The sequence below is a fragment of the Puccinia triticina genome, chromosome 2A, assembly GCF_026914185.1.
Source record: "Puccinia triticina chromosome 2A, complete sequence".
NCBI lineage: Eukaryota > Fungi > Basidiomycota > Pucciniomycetes > Pucciniales > Pucciniaceae > Puccinia > Puccinia triticina.
In genome coordinates, this window is record NC_070559.1 from 4,522,084 (window position 1) to 4,543,206 (window position 21,123).

The 21,123-nt window shown below is 44.7% G+C and overlaps 5 protein-coding genes across 5 annotated transcripts; 2 read left to right on the forward strand and 3 right to left on the reverse strand.

Moving 5' to 3' along the window:
* Window positions 1–9,786: 9,786 nt before the first annotated feature.
* Window positions 9,787–10,307, reverse strand: PtA15_2A477 (uncharacterized protein; the record flags this gene model as incomplete). Its single annotated transcript, XM_053166501.1, has 3 exons — window positions 9,787–9,901; window positions 9,983–10,139; window positions 10,259–10,307. 3 exons carry the CDS (start codon window positions 10,305–10,307, stop codon window positions 9,787–9,789), a joined length of 321 nt encoding a protein of 106 aa, XP_053017717.1.
* A 256-nt stretch (window positions 10,308–10,563) lies between these two features.
* Window positions 10,564–11,962, forward strand: PtA15_2A478 (uncharacterized protein; the record flags this gene model as incomplete). The annotated part of the gene is made up of 5 exons (XM_053166502.1): window positions 10,564–10,647; window positions 10,733–11,029; window positions 11,151–11,381; window positions 11,448–11,672; window positions 11,777–11,962. The coding sequence occupies 5 exons, from the start codon at window positions 10,564–10,566 to the stop codon at window positions 11,960–11,962; spliced, it is 1,023 nt and encodes a 340-aa protein (XP_053017718.1).
* A 537-nt stretch (window positions 11,963–12,499) lies between these two features.
* PtA15_2A479 (uncharacterized protein) lies at window positions 12,500–13,483 on the reverse strand (the record flags this gene model as incomplete). The annotated part of the gene is made up of 3 exons (XM_053166503.1): window positions 12,500–12,593; window positions 12,668–13,229; window positions 13,330–13,483. The coding sequence occupies 3 exons, from the start codon at window positions 13,481–13,483 to the stop codon at window positions 12,500–12,502; spliced, it is 810 nt and encodes a 269-aa protein (XP_053017719.1).
* A 1,112-nt stretch (window positions 13,484–14,595) lies between these two features.
* PtA15_2A480 (uncharacterized protein) lies at window positions 14,596–15,324 on the forward strand (the record flags this gene model as incomplete). Its single annotated transcript, XM_053166505.1, has 1 exon — window positions 14,596–15,324. One exon carries the CDS (start codon window positions 14,596–14,598, stop codon window positions 15,322–15,324), a length of 729 nt encoding a protein of 242 aa, XP_053017720.1.
* A 1,506-nt stretch (window positions 15,325–16,830) lies between these two features.
* On the reverse strand, window positions 16,831–17,753 carry PtA15_2A481 (uncharacterized protein; the record flags this gene model as incomplete). The annotated part of the gene is made up of 2 exons (XM_053166506.1): window positions 16,831–17,036; window positions 17,732–17,753. The coding sequence occupies 2 exons, from the start codon at window positions 17,751–17,753 to the stop codon at window positions 16,831–16,833; spliced, it is 228 nt and encodes a 75-aa protein (XP_053017721.1).
* Between the last annotated feature and the right edge of the window lie 3,370 nt (window positions 17,754–21,123).

Sequence of the window (21,123 nt, forward strand, 5' to 3'; positions counted from 1 at the left end):
GTGACATCCCCACTACATATTTATACCTGTATGTTGAGCACTGATGCGCTCTTTCATCTGCTAGCACATCTTGTTGTTCCCATCTTGAGTGCACTCTACAAATCAAAAGCACCAAACGGGGAACATGCCAATTCTGTTGCTGTTTTTTGTCAATTTTTCATCACAAACCGGTCCTCATGTATGCGCTGGACATTCCCTATTCTTTGTTACCAAACCTGTTCCCTCCCCCCCTATATGCAGATATAACATGCCAAATTACATTGCTGGAAAAGCTGAATCAATCTTTACCAAAAAAAACACAGCTCAATTTTGCCCATTCACAGTGTCTGACAATCTCAGTCCCAACAAACAGTTGCTTGTTGAATTTTGTTGTTACCCAATTCCAGGTCTGCAAATCAGGGAAGATTCTTTTATCCAGTGTAGCTTAACACTCATCTCTTGCCACTGTTTTTTCTTTTTGCTAGCCTGGATCAAGATTTTTCCTATGTGAAGCTCCCCAGTTTCACCTGAGGAACTCCACCCCACTTCACCTTATGGCTTTGGCCACAGCTTCCCTTCTGACCGCTGTCAATCCTTATTCTTCATCTCACACACCGCTCTTGGCATCTTAGATCTTTATTTCTGCTCTTGCACATCCGTCAAATGTACACCACTCAAGTTGTGGTCATCATACCAGTAGAGGCCCACAAGAGCATCAAGATCATCAAGTCAGCAAGATCAGCAATCTCACCATCAAGAACCTTCAGCCTCAAGATTCTCAAGATCCCTTCTCACATCATTTCTTCAAGATTCTCTTTTCCTTTCTTGGTCCTAACAAATGAGCCATGTGGGTTTTGTTCTGTTTTGTTTTCTGTTTAGATTCTTTATCATTTGATTGTGTGTTCTCTTTCTTCTTATTTTTATTGGTGTTGCTTTATCTTTGATTGTTGTGGCGTTTTCTTCTCTTTCTTCTCTTTCCTCTTTTCCTGTTTGATGTTTGTAGTTAGGGAGGTGATGACATGTCCTGTGACATGTCACTCCCCAGAATCCAAGTTTGAGTTTGAACTTGGAGGATGGGACACCATGGGACTTGCTCTGATCCAAGAGAAATTCCATCACCCTTTTCTGATCTGCTGGCAGTATCCCCAGCACTATTCCTGATTCTTTATCCCTGATCCCCTTATCATCATCATCTGATCCTCAACAAACCAACCACCGCCAACGGTATTTCATCCCTGTGGTCTCTCAAAAATCCCCCCCAACACTATCACTCTTTTCAATCCTCATCTCATTTCCCGGACCACCCATGAGGGCAGCTCAACAGGACCTATCCACTCAACGCTCTGCCTACCGCCTGGCATGGTAGGAGTTCCACAGAGGTCAGCATTTAGATCTTTCTATCTATTCCTGCTTATCTTTAGCTCTGGTTCCCCTTTTGTACTATCTCTCTTTTTTCACAATCTTTGTAGAACCCATCCAGTGGGCCTTGTGATTAGTTAAATACCATTCCCATAGGACTATGTATGTTCCAAGAAATAAGCTACAACCATTGGCTCCTTGGGAGAATATTGATTGCAAAGATAAAACAAGAAAATAGATACTTCCATCCTAGAGAAAAATTGATCTTGATTGTCTGTTGAGCTGGTGATTGATTGGACTTGTGCTTGCATGAATTCTTCCTTGAATTGATCCATACCATTAACCAAGGTTTTGACTCGGTGCACTGACTACTCACGTTGATGACCTTGCCATTGTCGGCGAGCCATCATTTGTTGATGATCTCATCTCCACCATTGGCAAACAATTTGTGATCGGTGTAGATGAAGATCTCAATCATTTCTTATCCATTAAAATCACAAGGGACATTCCAAACCGCCACTTTTTTCTAAATCAATCGCACTACATAGAGGAAATCAATGAACGCTTTCTGAATGGTATCTCTTGTCCTGTTTCTACCCCCACCGATTCCTATTTTAAAAATTTGACTTGTAAAAGCCAATCTGACCCGCCATCTCCCGGTCCATATCCTCAGATCATCAGTTCTTTGCTGTGGATATCTCAATGTACCCGGCCCAACGTGTCCTTTGCGGTCAACAAGTTGTCACAGTATCTCCGGGATCCCTTGTTGTCTCATTGGAATGCAGCTGTCCGAATTCTCAACTACTTGGTGTCTGCAACAAAAGACCTCAAGCTCCTTCTTGGTGGATCTCTTGACTGTTCAGGATATTCAGATTCCGATTGGGCTGAAGATTGCGATGACCGCAGGTTGACCTCAGCATACACCTACCAAATTGGTGACGGCTCAATTTCCTGGAAATCAAGAAAGCAGGCGACTGTCTCTTTGTCAAGTACAGAAGCTGAATACAAGGCGCTTTCCAACTCCTGTAAAGAAGGCCTGTGGCTTCGACACCTTCTCACTGAGCTAAATCTCCGGCCCAGCGATCCTATTCCACTTCATGTCGACAACGAAGGAGCCAAAGCTCTTGCAAAAAACCCTGAACATCAAGCAAGAACAAATCACATTCAAGCTAGATACCACTTCATACGTGAATGCGTCACGGACAACACCATTTCCCTTCTTCATGTTTCCACAAAAGAGATGTTAGCTGACATGTTAACAACACCACTTACCTGTGTCCTCCTAGAAAAACATTGTCTCATGTTTGGCATTGTTCCTTAATCTTTTCTCACTGCCGTCTTCAAAAACTCAATTCTCAAAATCCCAACACTTCCGTCCAACTTTTCTTCAATGATTTTTATCTGCCGTTACTCTTCCTTCTCAACATTCTCCTAGCTCACTGGCTACTATGTTTATTTTGTTTTGACCATATCATCAGGTATGCAGCAAGGGGGGGTGTTGAGCTAGACCTCTAGCCCTTTCTGTGTATTTTGCATAGCTGTCACACATAGCTGGCTATACCTGAGGAGCCGATGGTGACTGGATGGATTCCTCATCCATTCTGCTCATCATCACTCGCCCCTCAGTCTTAGAATCCTTGTCTTGCTCATCAACTAGTTACATCTACAATCAAAACTGAAGACTATCCAAACTATCAGACCAGCAGCACACCTTGAATAACTGCTTCAAATCCAAGCCATCAAACTTGCCTTGTGAGGCAGCCTCCAGATACAACAGTTAATTGTTCAAGTCCAACAAGCTGACCAAGTTCTACTGGAACTGTTGAGCTAGATAGAGAATGTCAAATCAGACCCGGGTATAATTTACACTGCCGGTACCCGCGTGTTTTTTTCTAAAAACGGGCACCCGGCACCGCCTGGCGGGTACCAGCGGTCTTTTTGGCGGGTACCAGCGGTACCCACCGGGGTTTTTTCGTCAAAACTCACTCCCAAGCCACTCTCTTGATGGACGGCAAAGACCAGTCATCAAGAGGAAATTCACACATTCCCTTGATGGCTGTTCAGTGCCGGGTATCAAGAGCAGTGTATGCTTGGATAGCCGGTAAGACTGCCTGCTCCTCTCAATGCCTGGTGTGACCGGCCGTCAAGGGGGCCATTAGAGGAGTGTCCTCTTGATGACCAGCTAGAGAGGAGCATGTACTCTCTAGCAAGTTACTCCTCCCAACGACCGGCTTTGACCGGTCATTGAGAGAAGTATATACACCTCTTGCAATGGCCTGCTGTATCAGTGGCCATCCAAGCTGCTCTCAATGGGCGAATGACCGGCCATCAAGAGGCTTTTTTTTTTGGTTCTGAATACTCTTGATGGCCGGCCAAAGGTGGCCCTGGGCCGGGCTACCCGGTCCCCCGACCGGGGATGGGCGGTACCCGGGCACCGCACTGCCTTTTGCCAAAAAACAGGCACCCAGCACCGCATCCGGCACAAACTTAACAAAGTCCCTTGAGACTTTGGGGCTGAACTCACAAAGCAAGCCTCTCTCAGGAGGGACTTAGAGCATCTCCACCGTGCAGGACTATCTGAGGGACTAAAGCCTCAGCTCGCGCGACTGCGGCGCACTTATAGTCCCCCGCCCAAGGACTCTTTCACACCGCAAGGTCCTAAAAGTAGCACCTCGACTTTGTGAAAGGCTGTACCCCCGATTCCCCCTAATTCACCACCGGATTGTGACCACAATAGCCAAAGGTAGCAACCAGCAAACTCACATGCAACCAACATGGAGAACAAGGAGATCAACCAATGTCAAGATAACGGCCGCTTTGCGAATGCTTGCGTACGGAGCCGCTGCCGACTGCAACAACAAATACTTACAGCTTTCGGAGTCCACGTCTCAAGAGTGTATGGACAGATTTTGCAACGATATTGTTGCTATATACTTGGCGGAATATCTTCGACACCCAACAACTGCTGACTTGGAGCGACTCCTCTCTGAAGGTGCCGACCAAGGCTTCCCAGGCATGCTTGGATTGCTTGTCGATTTCCTTTTCCAATTTCATCAAAAACTATCATTCAATGAGAGACTCTAGCACACATTTTTTGTTTCTCCTTAGCTAGTTTTCTTGCTTTAATCCTAAACAATTTGCAATAAAACAAACTCAGGTTGCACCATTTGACTGATTGAGTGATTGATTGAGTGAGAGATTGAGAGCAATCAAGATAGGAAAGACAAGTTATAGAGGCTAATAGAGAGTTTTCAAGGTCAATAAAGGTTTATCGAGGCCAAAAACTAGTGATTGAGAGCAATAGTTTTAGAGACAAGAAAAACAAGTGATCAAGAGCAAAAGAAAAAAATTGATCATGTGCAATAGAGAGAAAACACAACAGTGATTGAGACCAAGTACAGGTAGAGAAATTCATGTGGCTGATTTGGGTCGAGGTGTGGGGTGGAGCTATTGGGGGTTGTGTACGCAAGGTAGTGCAGTATCACAAGAAGGTTTTCTGTGTGATATGTGGATGAGGGGGACTATCTGGGGAGCTATACGGTCTCAAAGCTGGGACTGGTATAGGGCCCGGAAGGGTTTTTCCAAGTTTAGGACCTCCTTTACTCCCTCCGGTGGAGGGACTAAACTGGGCCCGGGTGACTGAATTTGGTATAGTCCCCCAATATAGGGCCCGCTGTGGAGATGCTCTTAGACCCTAGCGCACCAAGCTCGCGTAGCAAGAATGGAATTTTGGGGTACTTTCTTGATTTTTTCTATAGCTCACCTATCACACCCACTCCCATGTTATTAGCTCAAGGTCAGCAGAAGATGCTGGAGAAAAGAGTAGAAATTATTCTATCTCCATTTATCTCCTCTACGTTTTATTCTGGACAGAACTCCATGTAAAATCCACGGATTCAGTGTTTTTGATGTTTTTATTTGGAGTGGAGGGAATGGATTGAGATGCCTCAAATTCTCCAGGTTTGACGGGCACAAGCCAGTCTTCAACCTCAGCAAATTTAATCTCAAGAAGGTTTTGGAAGCAAGGAATTATACACTTTTGAAAATTCCTCCCACCAAAATCTAGAATCTTGCCCCCGCAAAAAGGGGCAATAAGGCGCAAGTCCCTCCTGCCAAGGGCTTTCGGAGGCCGCAGCGGCGAGGGACTTGGGTTAAGTTTGCATCCGGCACCGCCTGGCGGGTGTGGGGCAGGTTCGGGCGGTACCCACTCACGGGTGCTGGGTACCGCCAAACAGGTACCGGTTGACATTCTCTAGAAATAGATATTCCAAGAGATTGAAACTTGAATTTCCAGTGCTTTTCTTTGATTTTTTTTTCTTGAGCTTTTTTTTGGGGCAGAAGTGATGATTAATTTTTTGCAGTTGGATTTTTGACAGTCAAAGCCTGATGGAGATGGAGATGTGTTGATTGTATTCAACTTTAACAACACACTGATTTCAAAAGCCATAGCTTTGCCTCTGTAGGTATTAAAGTTCAATACATTCCTGATTTCTAAAACATACTTGAAGGGATAAATTGGGAAAAATATGAATAAGAAAGGGAGCCCAAGGAGAGGTGTGCATATGAACTGATTCCCACCAACAGAAGTGTTGAAATTAAAAACTCAAGCCTCACAAAATCAACACAAAAGATGAGCCAAGTGGCTCAAGATAAAGGACAGTGAGGGTGAAAAGCTCACCGGATGCAGTTCAGGGTGGTGTGGAAAAAGAAGAGGTAGAACCAATTATCTTAATTGCTTGTTGTATTCTGGGTTTAAGTAGACTAACAACAGGCAGCCAACATGTGGTTGGAAGAAAAATTAAAAGGGAAGGTGAGACAAGTTTCAAGTATGCTTTCTTAGAGACTACAGGTGATACATGTATGGCAAAATTTCATCTACTACTCACTGTTCAAGACTACATGGTGTGATAGATTTTGTACTAGCAATGATTCTGGAAATGATTTAAGAATGATGTGAAACATTGTTTTAGAGGTGTAAGTAAGAGGAAATGGCAAAATTCCAACAGAAGTTGTTAAGATTTCAGCTCTACAAGTGGAGGCGACGAAAAAGGGGGGGGCTATCTTGAGGTGACCAGATAGGACCAAGGAGCAAGGTTGAGATTGTTGATGCTCAGACTCGATGATCAATTTCTTATCCGAGGAGCGGACACGTATACACAACTAGAGAGCCCCCTGCACAAGATCCAGATGGGGCCTAAAAGCATGCAACACAAGACAACAGGAACACAACATGTACTGGAACTGGAACTGTGACATGAACAGGAACTGGGTACTGGAACTGGGGACAGGAACAGGGACTGGAACTGGGAACTGGGGACAGGAACGGGGAACTGGAACAGGAACAGGGTACTGGACAGGGGACTGAACAGGTGACATAAACAGGACAGGGGACCACTCGGTCAGACAGGAAACATGGGCCACTTGGCCATACAGGAAAGACATTAGCCACTTGGCTAGACAGGAAGAGGGGAGTAAGAAGCTGTGAGCGGAAGAGGTCAGAATTCTGACAGAAGTGTGTTTAATTTTTTAGACTGATGAATCTCCTTGGTGGTCACTTGTAAACCCTTCATCTCGGAATCGAGTTCCTCAATCTCAATCTCAAACTTGACAATAAATCATAGTACCAATATGGCTCTGGAGACACGGAATATCCTTTATCTAGAAGCAACAACACCACTGATTGGCCTGTCTGGAGGGATTCTAGATCAGGAAGTCAAGACTACACTGAAGAATTACTTATCAGAGCTTGCCAGTTGACTGATGTCCCCAATAAGCAAATACTTAGTCTTAATCTGATAGAAAAAGACACATAATAAGTGAACATTCAATTGATCATTGAAGAGAGGGGGGCATGTTTGAAATTGAGAAATTTTAAAAGCAAAATCACTTATTCAGGAGATGGGTCAAACAGCCAAAGAGCCTTGAGTGTTTCAAGCAAAAGCAAGTCATCTTTTAATGACAGAATCACTTGTTTGGTTTATGAACTGGGGATTTTTAAGCAAGCCAACAGAATGTCTGAGGCCCCGTTTAGAGCCAATATAATCCGGGCAATATATGAGTTTTTTTGCCTGACATCCTATGTGACATCTGATCAGGTTGGCCAAAACTTGATCAGATGTCACAAAATTTCAGATTATATCACGCAATTATATTGGCTCCAAACCGGGCCTAAATTTACTAACACATCAATAACAGAAGAACATTTAGTAAAATTGGATTAATCTCAAGTCTTTAAATGTAAAAAAGGCTGGATCCACCTATATGATTTCCCCTTTTGATCTCCAAAAGAGTTGTGATTTCCCCATTGTGTGAGCCAGTTTTTATTTTTTGACTCCAGCCCAGCAGGTTCCACCGCAAAATCTGAAAACAATTTTTTTGAATCAATTTGTGCCGGGTCAATTCTGGATGAATACCCACTGTTTTCTTGTGTGGAACATGTATATCATTCCAGAAGAAAGGCTATCAGAAGATGGAATAAACCTCTCCTTTAATTTCCATCAAAAATGACACACAAATAATAGCCCCACCTTGAGTTTCATCAGCCGTGGCCTTAGAGCATGATTGTTTTTTCTTCCAATGCTTCTGCTATACTGAATTTTCTATGATTCTTTGAAGTCACACAATCTATTGTGAAACTGGTCATTGAATTTTTATAGAGAGATCTATTGGTCAGTGGTTTAGAAATGTGGGAAGGAAGGGGTGGGCAAGAAGGTAAAGATCCAAATAGCGGGGGTGTAGGAGGCGGCACCGCTGGGGAAGCTGACACAAACTGTGCCTTGATAAGGATTGGAGCCTGTGGAGGAGGAGGAGGTACTGGTATTGCAAAATATGTGGTCAGGGGGAATTTCAAAGGCATGTTTAGCTGTGGGAGAGCGTGTCTCTTTTTGAAGTCCATTTACAAAGTGATTTGTCTATGCTAACACCTCCTGGGCACAAAAATGGGCAGAAAAAGCTTAGTTTTGTCCCTGCACAACTATGGCGCCAGTTTCTTTCTGTACTCACACAATACAGGGAAAAAACTGGCCTGTTGTTTCTGCCTGGTTTCTCCAGCCCTGGCCCCTAGTGTAGCAGGGAATTTATTCCGTTACACAACTGGGGGGCAAATATCTGTTAGCAGCCAATCTGCTACACTAGCTGTTTGCGTAGTATTTTTTTTCTGCAGTAATGCTAAAAAAAGTGCTAGCACAGAAACAACAAGCTCACCAGGAAAAAATTCATGTCAACTGGGGGCAGGTGACACAAAGGAACACAGGCTGAGACTCTGCCACAACTTCAGCACGACTCTGTGCAATGTATTTCTTTACTCATTTGTGCATCAGGGGTGGGTGAGTAAGACTGAGTCCGCTCATCCACCAACATTGCTGAACTCCTGAGCTCAAATGTTTGAGTTCAGACTTTTGTTCAGCCTCAGGGGGCAAGGATGTGTATGTATTTACACCTTGAGAGCAAGTCTCCCCCACAGGGCATAGAACGGTGGTATTCAACGTGTTTTTTGGGCCCCTCAAATACTTAGGCCCTGTTTGGCAGCGTCATATTACACAGCGTAGTAATAGGAAACATGCTACATTATATATGGTAAAACATGTCTTTTTAGGATAATCTTTTGAAAGCAAACCCTCATAAGGCTTGGCAGTTCACTTCCAAAAGATCAGGCGGAAAAGTAGTGTCTTACACAATGTAGGGGGACATGGCAAGATTATTTATTGCGTAATAATCACGCTGCCAAACAGGGCCTTATTTGTCAAATATTTGAGTATTCGGAGATATTTGACATAAAAACTTCCAAAATACATTCAAAACACCAAAAAATTACATTTTTTGTGTTTTTGAACTAACACTGTGAATTCTTGGCCAAAAAAAATGCTGCTATGCTACACAAAGCACTCAAATAATGTAGTGTAGCATAGCGGCCCACTGTTGATTCCACTATGTGAGATAATTGATTTGTTCATATTTTTGATGAAATGTTATTTATCTTTTAGAACTTGAGCAGCCCTGATTTAAGGCTGCTGTAAATGTAGTTTCATGGCTGGAACTTAACCAATTGTTTTTACATTTTGAGTTCCGCGGCACAGCCGCGATTTCCCTAGTCTTATTGGAAGTCCTGAGGGCTGTACAGAAAAAGGGGATCTGGGAATTGCTGCGTTATTGAGCTTGGTGGGGCCGTCGGTTATCACTGGTGTTTGGTTTCGAGAGTCATTGCTGGTAAGAAATTTTTGGGGCAAGAATGCTGGTATCGCACGATCAACAGACGCAGTGAGCTTCGAAAGCTCTTTATGAGTAAGATATGCCAGTTCTTTCAGACTTACAACATTTGGATCGAAGTGTAAGCTGCTACTTTCGCGTGGCGACTCAGCAACTCAGCAGGGTGGCTCGTTGGGTAGAAGGTAGATATACAGCTTCAATTGAAAAACTCGTTTGACGTTGGGGCAATTGTATCGATTTGTTCTATGAATTGGATGAAGAAGCACGATTGGCTAGATCAATGCGTCGGTCTACCTCGACAAGCTTATTCAATATTATGGAACGTTCAGCCTCGACGTTGCGCTTGAGTGCATCTAGGCTGATAGACGAAGTTAGTTGGTTGATCAGCATGAGATGTCGATTCAAGTCAGAGCGATTTCTCAAACCTCCCTAGACTCACTTTTGTAAGTGTCGATTGAGTTCGGAGAGTGGTAAGCGAGCCAGGTCGGATTCGGAGAAAGAGCCGTCCTCCGGATCATCAGTTTGAGTGTTCGGCAGTGGTGGGATCGAGCTAGTCCGAGTATCCGGTTGAAGGTATTGCCCTAGCAAGAATCCACCTAAATTTGTGTCAAATAGGAAATAGAAACACGAAAAGGTAAGGGTGGACCATCAGCCTTCTTATTGTTGGTCTGTCAATTCTGAGCCACACTTATTGGTCCATGACAAATGGACTAACCTGAGACGATCGCGATGGATGTCATTAGGGCCCCCCGAACGGTAGACATGCTGCTGTTCAGAGTAGACAAGACAAGGTGGGTCAGAGAGCGAATTGAAGAGATGGGATGAGTGATAGTAATGTTGATCACTTACAAGTATTATGTATTGCTGAAGGGCTGGCATCGATGGAATGTGCAGATTGCGGCAAGGGCGATGGGGACGGAAGGAAGGAAGGGAATTGAATATGCATCATCGCAAAATCCAAGTTCGACCCTCCATAGGACACATCAAAAAAGCCGCTCTAAAGGAAAGAAGGAACGCAAAATGGCACAAACCAACCACATCAGAAAACGACAGTTCGAAGGTGAACCAGTCCAAGATCAACCGGAAACAGAAACTGAGCAAGAGGTCAGCAACTATCTGTACCAGTCCGCAGATTATTCCCAATGGAAACAAATAAAGCTGATCCATGTCCATTGCTTTTGTTGTCAAGAAAATTGAAGTGACGTTTGAATTCTGCGACCTGAAGCAGATCGATTACCATGCGATCAAACATTTGATCTCCCAATTATTCCGAATCTCTCGACCAAAATCCTCCCCAGAGCCTGCAACAGGTGCACATCCCTCGAAAACACTTGTGAAGCCGGTCCTGGAGGATCTGGACGTTGGCGAATTAGCCGACTTGGTGCTGAGTGATCAGAAGGAATGGGTCGGCTGTACGGTCAAATGTGATGAAGAAGACTGCGACCCATACGCGTTCATCAGCGTCTTGGATTTGAGAGCATATCAGGTGGGATATATTCTCTTCGAAACTCCTCTCCCAACACCACAGCACTGCCCAGAACCCCTAAGATGCAGGAAAATTATTATGTAGTTAATCATTGGCTATTGAATCTTTAAAAATCGCCCAGGAAAAGTCATCCATCCTTGTGCTTACCAGCTATTTGACGTCCGTCTTAGCCTCATCAACCCCGTCATCAGCCCAAGCCGATGAACTACTGACGGTCTTAAAGCAGACATTAAGTCCTGAAGGATCAGGTGTTGGATTGGTTCTTAGCGAAAGGTTGATCAATGTGCCAGTTTACATTATGCCTCAACTCTTGACACAACTGGGGAATGAAATCAAACACGCTCAATCTAAGGTATCGCAACCCGCCTCAAATTCAATCCCTCCCAATTTGTTCTCTGATTTTTTTTTTTTTTGAAAGAATGCACCAGGTTTCAAGTTTGATCGATTGCTAATTCCTTCGCGAGTATTCACAATGTCTGCAAACCCAGATCCAAGTCAGGACGTCAATCCCACTTTCGATGCTAAGAATAACAGCAACCACAATGCACAAAAACCCAAGAAAAACAAGACTGATGCGAATCTGAATCCGGACGACCCGAATCAAGTCGGTCTTTATCATCCCGAAGACCAAATCATCTCTCAAGTTGAGTTCTGTCTCACCGTGTTCTAGCTTAAAAGAAAATAGAGAATAAGAAAGCGGCAGAGAAGGTTACTGCTGGATTACTGATTTGATCCTTTTATGTACAGTTTGCATCACATACAGTTCATTTCAGTCTGCCGAAGTCAAAGGAACCCCGGAAAGGAGGAGTAGATGAGGAGTTCGGAGTAGATCAACAGGGTCGATTGATGCTTATTGAGCTTTCTAAGTGGGACCAAATGGTTGCAGCTCTGCAAGAGTACATCGGCGATCCAGATCAAATGTGTACTTCGTGAAGGAGATTAGTAAAATAATCAGAATCAAGGCGCCCAGCTTTGTGTGACTCTCAATAAGCACACCAATGCTGATTAACAAAGCATGATTGCCTCCTTATTCCGACACTTTCTTTCTTTCCGAGTGATGATTGTGGAGGACCGCTGGTACCATGGCCATATTGGTTATGGGAGGTTTTTGGTACGTCTACATACCTGATCATCCACCTTTGATGACGTCGGTCGTGTCATGAAATCAGAGATCACACCCGGGATGCATTTCAGACGCACAAAACCGTTACTTTGAGCGTTAATATTTTGAATGCTTTCCAACCTAGTCAGTGTCATTGATTCGTCAAAAACAATACAAGCAATCAGAGCATGTAGAGAAAATCATCCGGTAGCTTTCTTGATTGACTCCAACTATTTTGGAAAGCTATCACTTCCTAATAAGCCCTGATAACATAAATATTTGCTTGGTCATGATTTCGCAGCACTTGACCCTCGAGTTTGGCGATGTCATTGATGCTGACTGAAAGATTGAGGAAAACATATTGATCCTCAACCGGTTCTTACTTCGTAGGTAGATGTCGCTTCAGTATCTCCATCATTCAGCTCCCAAGGGTGCCGAGATTTAAGGAGTTTCGACCAGAATCTATAAAGCGAATCATAATCGATCGGTTAAAATCGATAGGCCTTGATCACAAGAAACGGGCGTGAACAGCACACTCAAGAATTGGTTTCCACTCCTGTGGAGTCATCGGCATCTGTTCATGCGAGGCGCGAGGTCCAAGAAAGTGTTGGACGGATTGGAAACCGCGTTCGAAGCCAGTTCGCCATTTCCCGGTATCGTCCTCGCCTCTTCGACTCCATAATAAGACTGGAGTGGGCGATCGACTGGATGTAGGAATGGTTGGGAGGGATAGAAGTGGGCCAGAAACGGAGACAATGGAGGCTAAGGAGGAGGCCGAAGTCGATTGTGAGCGATTCCACAGTAAGGCTAACTCGGAGAGACAGCTGCCCCCTTGGGCGAAGCCGAAAAGATGGATGTCCTCAGGCTTCCATCCAAGCTCCTCAGACGCCAGTCTATCGAGCATCGCCATTAGTTTGGTCAAGGTCGAGCTTGGGTTCGGATTCGTAAGCAGACTTCCAGTGATGTCGAACGACTCCCACCATTGGTAGGCCTCCTCTTCCAGAAACGGGACTCGTCCAAACGCTCTTATAGACATACATGCCGTCTGCGGCAGGTTTAATTTTCGACCCAGCTGACCAAACGGGATCTGAGTGTCACCTATAGCCAAGCCCAGAAACAAACAAAAGAAGTTAGTGAAATGCTCCGCCAAATTCGGAATTGCACGCTTGAAATACTCAAGCAGGGCGCTGTCACTGACCTAGTCCATGGAACAAGATCAACAGATTAGTGTCGATACCATCTACACTGGGATGGTAATCGAATACGGGAGCGGGAGAGAGCTGAGGGAAGCTGGGAACCGGCTTCGTTGCGGCCGACCGACTCCTTGCGGGTGGATGGAGATGCAAGTCCATTTCGTCGCAGGGCTGCGCAAATTTTTCTGGTTGAGCGACCCCGTCAAACTATCCTCGCTCAAACACCTTATATTGTCATCCGCTGTCAACTAGCGTACTCCCCTCATGGTCACATCCTTCATGTCTTCGTCCAGACCCCAACTTTAGAAACCGACTGATCGAACTCTCAATCGCACAATTCATCTCCCAACATACAAGAACGCGTACGTAGTAGAGGACTTCACGTGCGATCTGGGACCCCCGGTTTAGACCCGAAAAGTCTAGATTTTTGCAGGGAAATGGAGGACTTCCCGTCGATCTGGAATTTCAGATCTGACCCTCCAGATTTCAGATTTTCGGTAGGTCCACGGGGGAACCCGTGCTCCAGAAATATTCGAGCCATTTTGGCATCAAGAGAACCGATGGCGCAAAATAGCACGGCAAGAACTCCAACTCGAGTGAACCCACCCGAAGTTCAAGCAACTAACCCACCCCCAAGCCAAAGTCAAAGCCAGACCCAGAGAAGCTCGAATCCAAGCGGCCAAAAGCGTACCGGTGGACGTACCCCAGGATCTCAGGGCTATAGCAATGCTGACCAGATCGCGCTGGTTGATGCAGTCCGACAAGTTCTGCCCTTGGGGGCTAACGAGTGGGCAAAGGTCCAGGCAATATATAACTCGTATGCATCTCAAAACGGACGATCGTTACAAGAGGTTGATTCTTTGAAAACCAAGTTCAAAGGCTTGCACGAGCAGCGGAAACCAACCGGCGAGACTAACCCCCCGGATTGGGTGCGTGACGCTAAGGCCGTCTACCTCGATATCCAGGCACGTGCACACAATATTACCGTTGTCGACAGGCTAAACCGAGGTGATGAGTATGAAGAGGAGAGTGATGATGAGAGGTTAGCCTCCTTCAATAATTTTTTTTAACTTTGTGAGTTAGTGAAACTGATGCACTATGACTGATATACATTCAGGAACGGAGTGGGTGCGCCTATACCCAATGATGACGATGATTGTGACGATGACAATCAATTGCGAGACCCTGAGCAAACTTTTGAGAGTCTGATTCCGGGCTTGGAAGAATCTCAAACTCCCAGCAATCCGTCACCGAATGCGTCTTTTCAACCGATGGACACTCAGAGGACTGCCGAGACTAATCCAAGACGTTCAACACCTGGAAATACCGGCGTCCATCGAGTCCAATCTCAAACACGAGGGCACAATAATTCTCCAATTTCAACTGCCAACCGCCCCTCAAGAAATCCCCGTGGACAGCAGCTCAGAGATCACTTGTGTAGTTTCTTCGACAGTGACGCTAGAGACAAGCGAGAACGCGAGCAAAACATGACCAATCTGTATGCCATCCAGTTGCAAGATGCGCACACAACGATCCACCGACTGGAACAGGAGATTGCTCGCTTACGAGATGGCGTCAATATCCAGCTTATCCGACTGCAAGACGAGCACACTCGAGTGCAAGCCGAACTTCAGAAGACGAAGGACAAGCTAGATCAGGCCCAGAGGGACCTGTACCAGCAAACATCCGAGAACACAAATCTGCGCAGCAAGTTGGAAATCATGCAGCTCCGAATGGAGGTGCGAGGCGGTACGATGATACACCATCAGCAACCTCAAGGTGGTTTTTACGGCTCAGGCTTTAGTGGCCCATCGAGAATGGGAACCGGTGGATTTCCGAGTCAATCAACCGAGCCCCGTTACATGGGCAGCGAAGCAGTGTTGCCATCTGAGGCAAATGAAGCTATGGGGCAAGATGTTTTTACCTCAAGTATGCCCGCCCCACGAAGTGGTACTTCTTTCGCCGCCGAATCGCTCCGAGCCCGTCACCTTACACAATAGTCAATCACACCGATCTTGAATGGTTTTCTTTTCCCTATTCTCACTCACTGTTTCATGCCACAGTCCACAAAAGCAATTTAAAATTACTTAGCGCCTGTTTGACTTGTTTTCTCGCTGAGAAGATTCATTGAGTCAATTACTAGGTATTTGTTTCACTTAGCTCTGGTTGAGCAGATAGATCGAGTTGATGTTTGTGGACATGACTGATAACAATATAGATATTGATTTGAAATAAACAAGAGATTGGATTGAAACCAACAAGAAAATTGAGCTCAGAGATAAACATTTGACATCATAACCAGTCACCATAATATCGGCTGATGTGGCATTCCTTTTCAATGTCTTTAAAAAGCATTTTATGGAATTCCCTAGAAACAACATCCAATTCATCCCATACCGAGTTGTAAACCGTTTGGGTTTGATTGATTTTAACCATACGACAACGGAGCTGATGCAAACGACACACAACCTGCAGGACATCCGCGCGGAACTGGTGATCAGATGCGGGCAGAGGCAATTTGAGTCGGGCAAATGAGCCTTGGAGGGAATGCATTCCCCACTCTGCGGCCTGGCGGGCTTTAACAATCTGTTCGTTCAGAACTTTTAGTCGTGCGTATGAACCAGGCGATGAAGGAACTCGATCGCCTCTTTTTGCTGGGGCCAGTATGCGGCTTTGCAGCCGTTCGGACTTGCGGGGGAATGCGGTATCACTCAGGATTCGAAAGCCCTTTGGGGTATTGTCGAGGAGCTCGTTGTACAGTGGTCCTGCTATTGCCGAATCATGCCATGATCCCGGGGCGTTGAGAATCGCGTACAGTATCGTCCCATCCGGTGCAAATGCCAGAATGCAGCTACAATAGTGTGCACATGTCCATCCATTGTAGTACGCATTCTGAACACTTTGTGCGAGAAAAATAAATGAGTGATACAATCAGTTCAAAATTCCTGAATGAAAAACTGAAACAAAAGCTTTCACTTACTCTTCATTATCAGACACTAGCACAGGTAAGTTCAAGCCATCCACAAAACCGAAGCAGCGTGTGAGGAGCGGGAATTTTTTCTCGATTGCTTCTGCATAAGGTTGAATGGCATCCTCAGTTGATGGCCAGACAATTCGTGCCTTTCGGAGACTCTTGAGGATCTCGAGGAGAATTTGAAGACCACAAGAGAGATACCGAGAACAGACCGCCGGGGTTAGTGAAAAGATTTGCTGGAGGGAGTACGCTGCCATTGTTGAGCTCAACCAATGCAACACTAAACCCAAACACCCAGCAGCATCGAGTACACGCCTGCCCACCTGGGGTTCGCCATTTTGATCCACATCCGCTCTTGCAATTGTCTCTGAATTCCAGCGGATCGAAAAAGGGCCAAGAATCTTGTTGAAAGTTTTGACGTCAATGCCCATCGTAGTAATGAAAGCTTGATCGTTTTGGCGTCTATACATCCAAGCCCACGCGCTGTCCACCAGTGGGTCCCCCGGCAGATCGCCACGAGTCAGGTATGTCCTCAAACGTCGCATTGGACCACCCCCAACGCCCAAGGCCATGCAGAGGAGTGCTGCTTCCTCTGCTTCTCGGTTTCGACGAGCTCGTAGCTGCTGGAAATGACGCCGAATGAGACGCTGTTGGTGCTGTCGATGGTGTAATAAGGATGAGTGTTGATCGGAATCGGAGTCCTCCATTGATCCGACAAGCACACGTTGATTGTGGAGTCTGTGGAGCCGAGATGTTGGGGTGAGTGGATCGGACTGAGGGCTTGGCCTCTGGTGATGCGCCAAGGCTAGATATATTGCAGATCTGAGGTGTGCAAGTTGACGGAACAAACAATCTGGCAATATTTGGAACTCTGGAATCTGGAAATCCAGATCTGACTCTGGAAGGCCTTCCAGATCGACGGGAAGTCCTCCAATCTAGCTTTTAGGGCTCGAGATCACTTCTGGGACCCCCTCAGATCTCGACGGGATCATCCATACATCCTAAATGCTTTTTCTTGTTCTGAATAAACACCACAAATACTTCAACTTCACTGCGCTTGTGCTGACTTTTCGCTGGCAGCTGGACTGCGAATGATTCAGATCATGAAGTAGGTTAAGAGCTTAGATTTCCCCTTGTCACACCAACCGGTTGAGGGAATAGCACATACAAGTTGCTGCTCTGAGAATGAAACGGTTTGATTTTGGTGTGGATGATGTTTGGACAGCAGGGCTGACTACATACGTGTTCAGTTTCGATCCACAAACTTGATGGGTGGATATAAGTGGGGCTGTTTGGGTTGGGGGAAAGCCAAAGCTTGAGCACATTCGTCGACATCATATTGAAAGACGCAAGGAAGAGTTTTATCGGTCCTTCCCGGTGAAAACAAAGATGTCTTTGGCCCGTTTTTTCGTCGGCCTGGCAGTGTTCCTTACTTTGAACGGTGTCGACTGCCATTTGGTCAATAGAACGCCCGTCATGCCGCATCCGTTTGACTTGAATGTGCCCTACACTTCCGACTTGATGTGGGACGCATCCCCCCTCCCTACTCGTTCAAACTCCCAAGGCCTTGATCTTAGTGAGGGCCTAGAAGTTATTTCGACCTCTCAACCCTGGTCACTCCATGCAGACAATGGGCTAACGGCTCAGTTATTGCCAAGCAGGGAAGTGGGAGAACTTAGAGAACCATCTGTAATACCGAATCGAGCGCCAAACTCCTCAAGTTACATGGAGCAAGCCTTGCGCAGTGGTGATGCGCCAAAATTAGGAAATTTTGACTACTTCAATTCTTCAGATGACTTTAGAAACAACATCAAGAGAGCAGGATTGGGGGATGATATTGATCTTCAAGTTGGCCAATCAGAAAAAAGACAAAAGATATCTTCAGGTGTTCCATTGAATTTCAATGTTCACCATCACGGTGAAATAGATTCCACCTTTCAACACTTGAATGATCACAATCTGCCCGATCAGTCAGAAAACAAAGCTGTTCTTCCAGGAAAAGAAGTATCTTCCCACAAAAAATTCATTGCTGAAAACCAGGATCCAGGTGGCATGATGTTTAAAAACATGAAAAAATCTTTGAAACCAGAGGCAACTCCCTCTCCAGAGAATTTTACATCCCTCAATACACAGGAAGAAAGGTTTGAAATGTTTGAGTTTGATATAGGGGTATTTGAGATCCCAACTGAACTTCAAACAGATGCTAATGTAGCTAAGCTAGATCTATTATTTACAAATATTTTTATGGGGAAACAGCTCTTTATTGATGAAACAGACCCAATAAAAGCCTCTCGCCATTTTATGGATATATTTTATTATACAAATCATCAAGCTGTACGGAAAAAGGACCAAGTCAAACAAGGCAGGAAGAGAAAAGAAATACAAAGGAGATCCAAGAGGCAAATCTTGGAAATTTTGAGGTCAAAACAAGATGACTGGTTGGAATTTTGGGCTCAAAAAACCCAAGTTGACTTGAATTCTGAGAATTCAAAAACCAGATTGTGTTTGAATTGGGAAGGTGTAAAAGAACATTTGATCTTGTTCCTATATCACATAGATATGATTACTTCAATCATTGTAAAACCACATGAAATGAAATCAAAAGCTGAGGGATCTTCAAAAAACAATTCGAATTTCATTAAGATAGCCATCAATAACTTTCCAAAATTTATTAGAGAGTTGAAGCTTCTGAAGGTCAATAAATGTGGAAAGGTAGTCTTCCTGAAACAGAGAATTGATCAAAATATTTGGAAGTTAGTTCAGAAGTGGTCTGAGCATCATACAAATGATCAAGAAGTTGCTTCAAGTCTGTCAAGGATCAAAAAAATTATTCACCACAACAGATCAGACAGGTTTCCCCAAGCCTTTTTTGATTTTGTTTTTTCCTATTCATTCATTTTAATGAGCCAAAGGCTTCCAAGAAATTGAAGTTATGAAAGAAACTTTTTTATTCTTGTTACTACATCAATTAACTGCAAAAGAACCTCTATCACATTCATCCAGAGTCTGAGACTAGCAGCTGAGGGGTCAATCTGATTGGTGGTACCTTAAATCACACAACTGCTGTGTATTCCTGCTTATCCTTAGCTGTTTATAACAAATCATATTTGTACCAAAGCTTTTGAAATCTTTTTCTGCACTTTGAAAAGTAACAACTTGCCATTTGGTGGTCTGATTGTTATATTTGGCAGTGATTTTTGACAAAATTCCCCCGCTATTAAGTGGGGAGATTTCATCTACAAAGGAAAGATGCATATGCCTAATTTGCTGCTATGTAAAAGTGCCTAGAAATTGCATCTGCATTGGAAAATCCATCTGTTAGACCCCAGAAGATGAGCAGTTTCCAGTAGAGCCCGTTGTTGTGATTTATATTGGCAAGCATCACAGAATGTCTACTCAGGGATAGCATGTGCAGGAATGCACATGCAGCTGAGCTCAGTGTGCATTTGGTTACATGAGAACTGTGAAGCCCCCGCTTCCAGGTAAGGAAGTCACCCTTCTCTTCCGCTTCAGGTGCCTTGGGCTGCTTCCCTCTCTATACTGACCGCTCTCAGTCCCTGTTTACTTCTTTGTTGTGCCGGTTTTGGCACCTTGTGTACTTGTATGCCGCTCTTGTCCATATCACTTTTATCTATGTCTCTGCTGCTCTGGGCCTCTCTGTATTACCTATTGCCTCTCTCGGCCTCTCTGCGTTACCTATTGCCGCTTGCGGCTATCTTGTAGATCCTTGCTAGTATTACATGCTACCTTATACAGTCAAAACTGTCTAAGGGCATAAACTGCTTAAGGGCATACCCAAAGGCTTCTCCCTGTGTTGGTGTGCGCCAAATTTGAGTCAATACCATATAATGTAATAGGGCATACCTAATCTGGGAAACACAGCCCGCAAAAGGGCATACTTTTCCCATGACTGTTTGAGGATTGTCACTACCGCCCGTCTAAAAATGCTTGTTTTTTCAACTTCATGAGAGATTCTTTACCATTGGAAATGAGAACAAGAGGAAGAAATTCAGTTTTAAATCCCATCATCTGGAGAAAATGAGTCCTTCCAATGAAATTTCTGCTGTAAAGAAGTCCAATCCTCAACTGCAACAATTTATTGCAGAAGAAATTTGTGAAGGCAAGTCCAGTGATAAGCTAACCACTGAGCAGAAAGAGAAGCTGTTTGAAGTCCTCTATAACAACAACCTTGCCTTCTCTAACACCAGCCAGCCTCTTGGTGCCATTAAAGGCCATGAAGTTCATCTCAAGTTGACAACTGAGAGGCCTTATCCTCCTCTTCTCAGGAGACCTCCTTATCCTGCCAGCCCCAAAAGCAGGGAAGCTCTTGAGCAACATATTGAAGAGCTAGTAAACCTGAATGTCCTAAGGAAAGTTGGCCATAATGAAGTAGTTGAAATCACCACTCCTGTAATCATTGCCTGGCACAATGGGAAGTCCAGAATGGTAGGAGATTTCAGAGCTTTAAACTCCTATACTGCTTCAGACAGGTATCCCATTCCCAAGATCAGTGAGACCCTGAACAACCTAGCCGAAGCTAAATTTCTGACTAGCATGGATGTACTCAAAGGTTTTCACCAGAATGTCATTGCAGAAGATTCCAGACACCTGCTCAGGATTATTATGCACAAAGGAATCTATGAATACCTGAGAATGCCCTTTGGAATCAAGAATTCCCCCTCTCATTTCCAAAGGATGATGGACATTGAGTTCAGAAAAGAAATTGATGAGAAGTGGGTCATTATCTACATTGATGATATCATCATTATGTCCAACACTTGGGAAGAACACCTCAATAGGATAGACAGGATACTGAAAGTTGTCA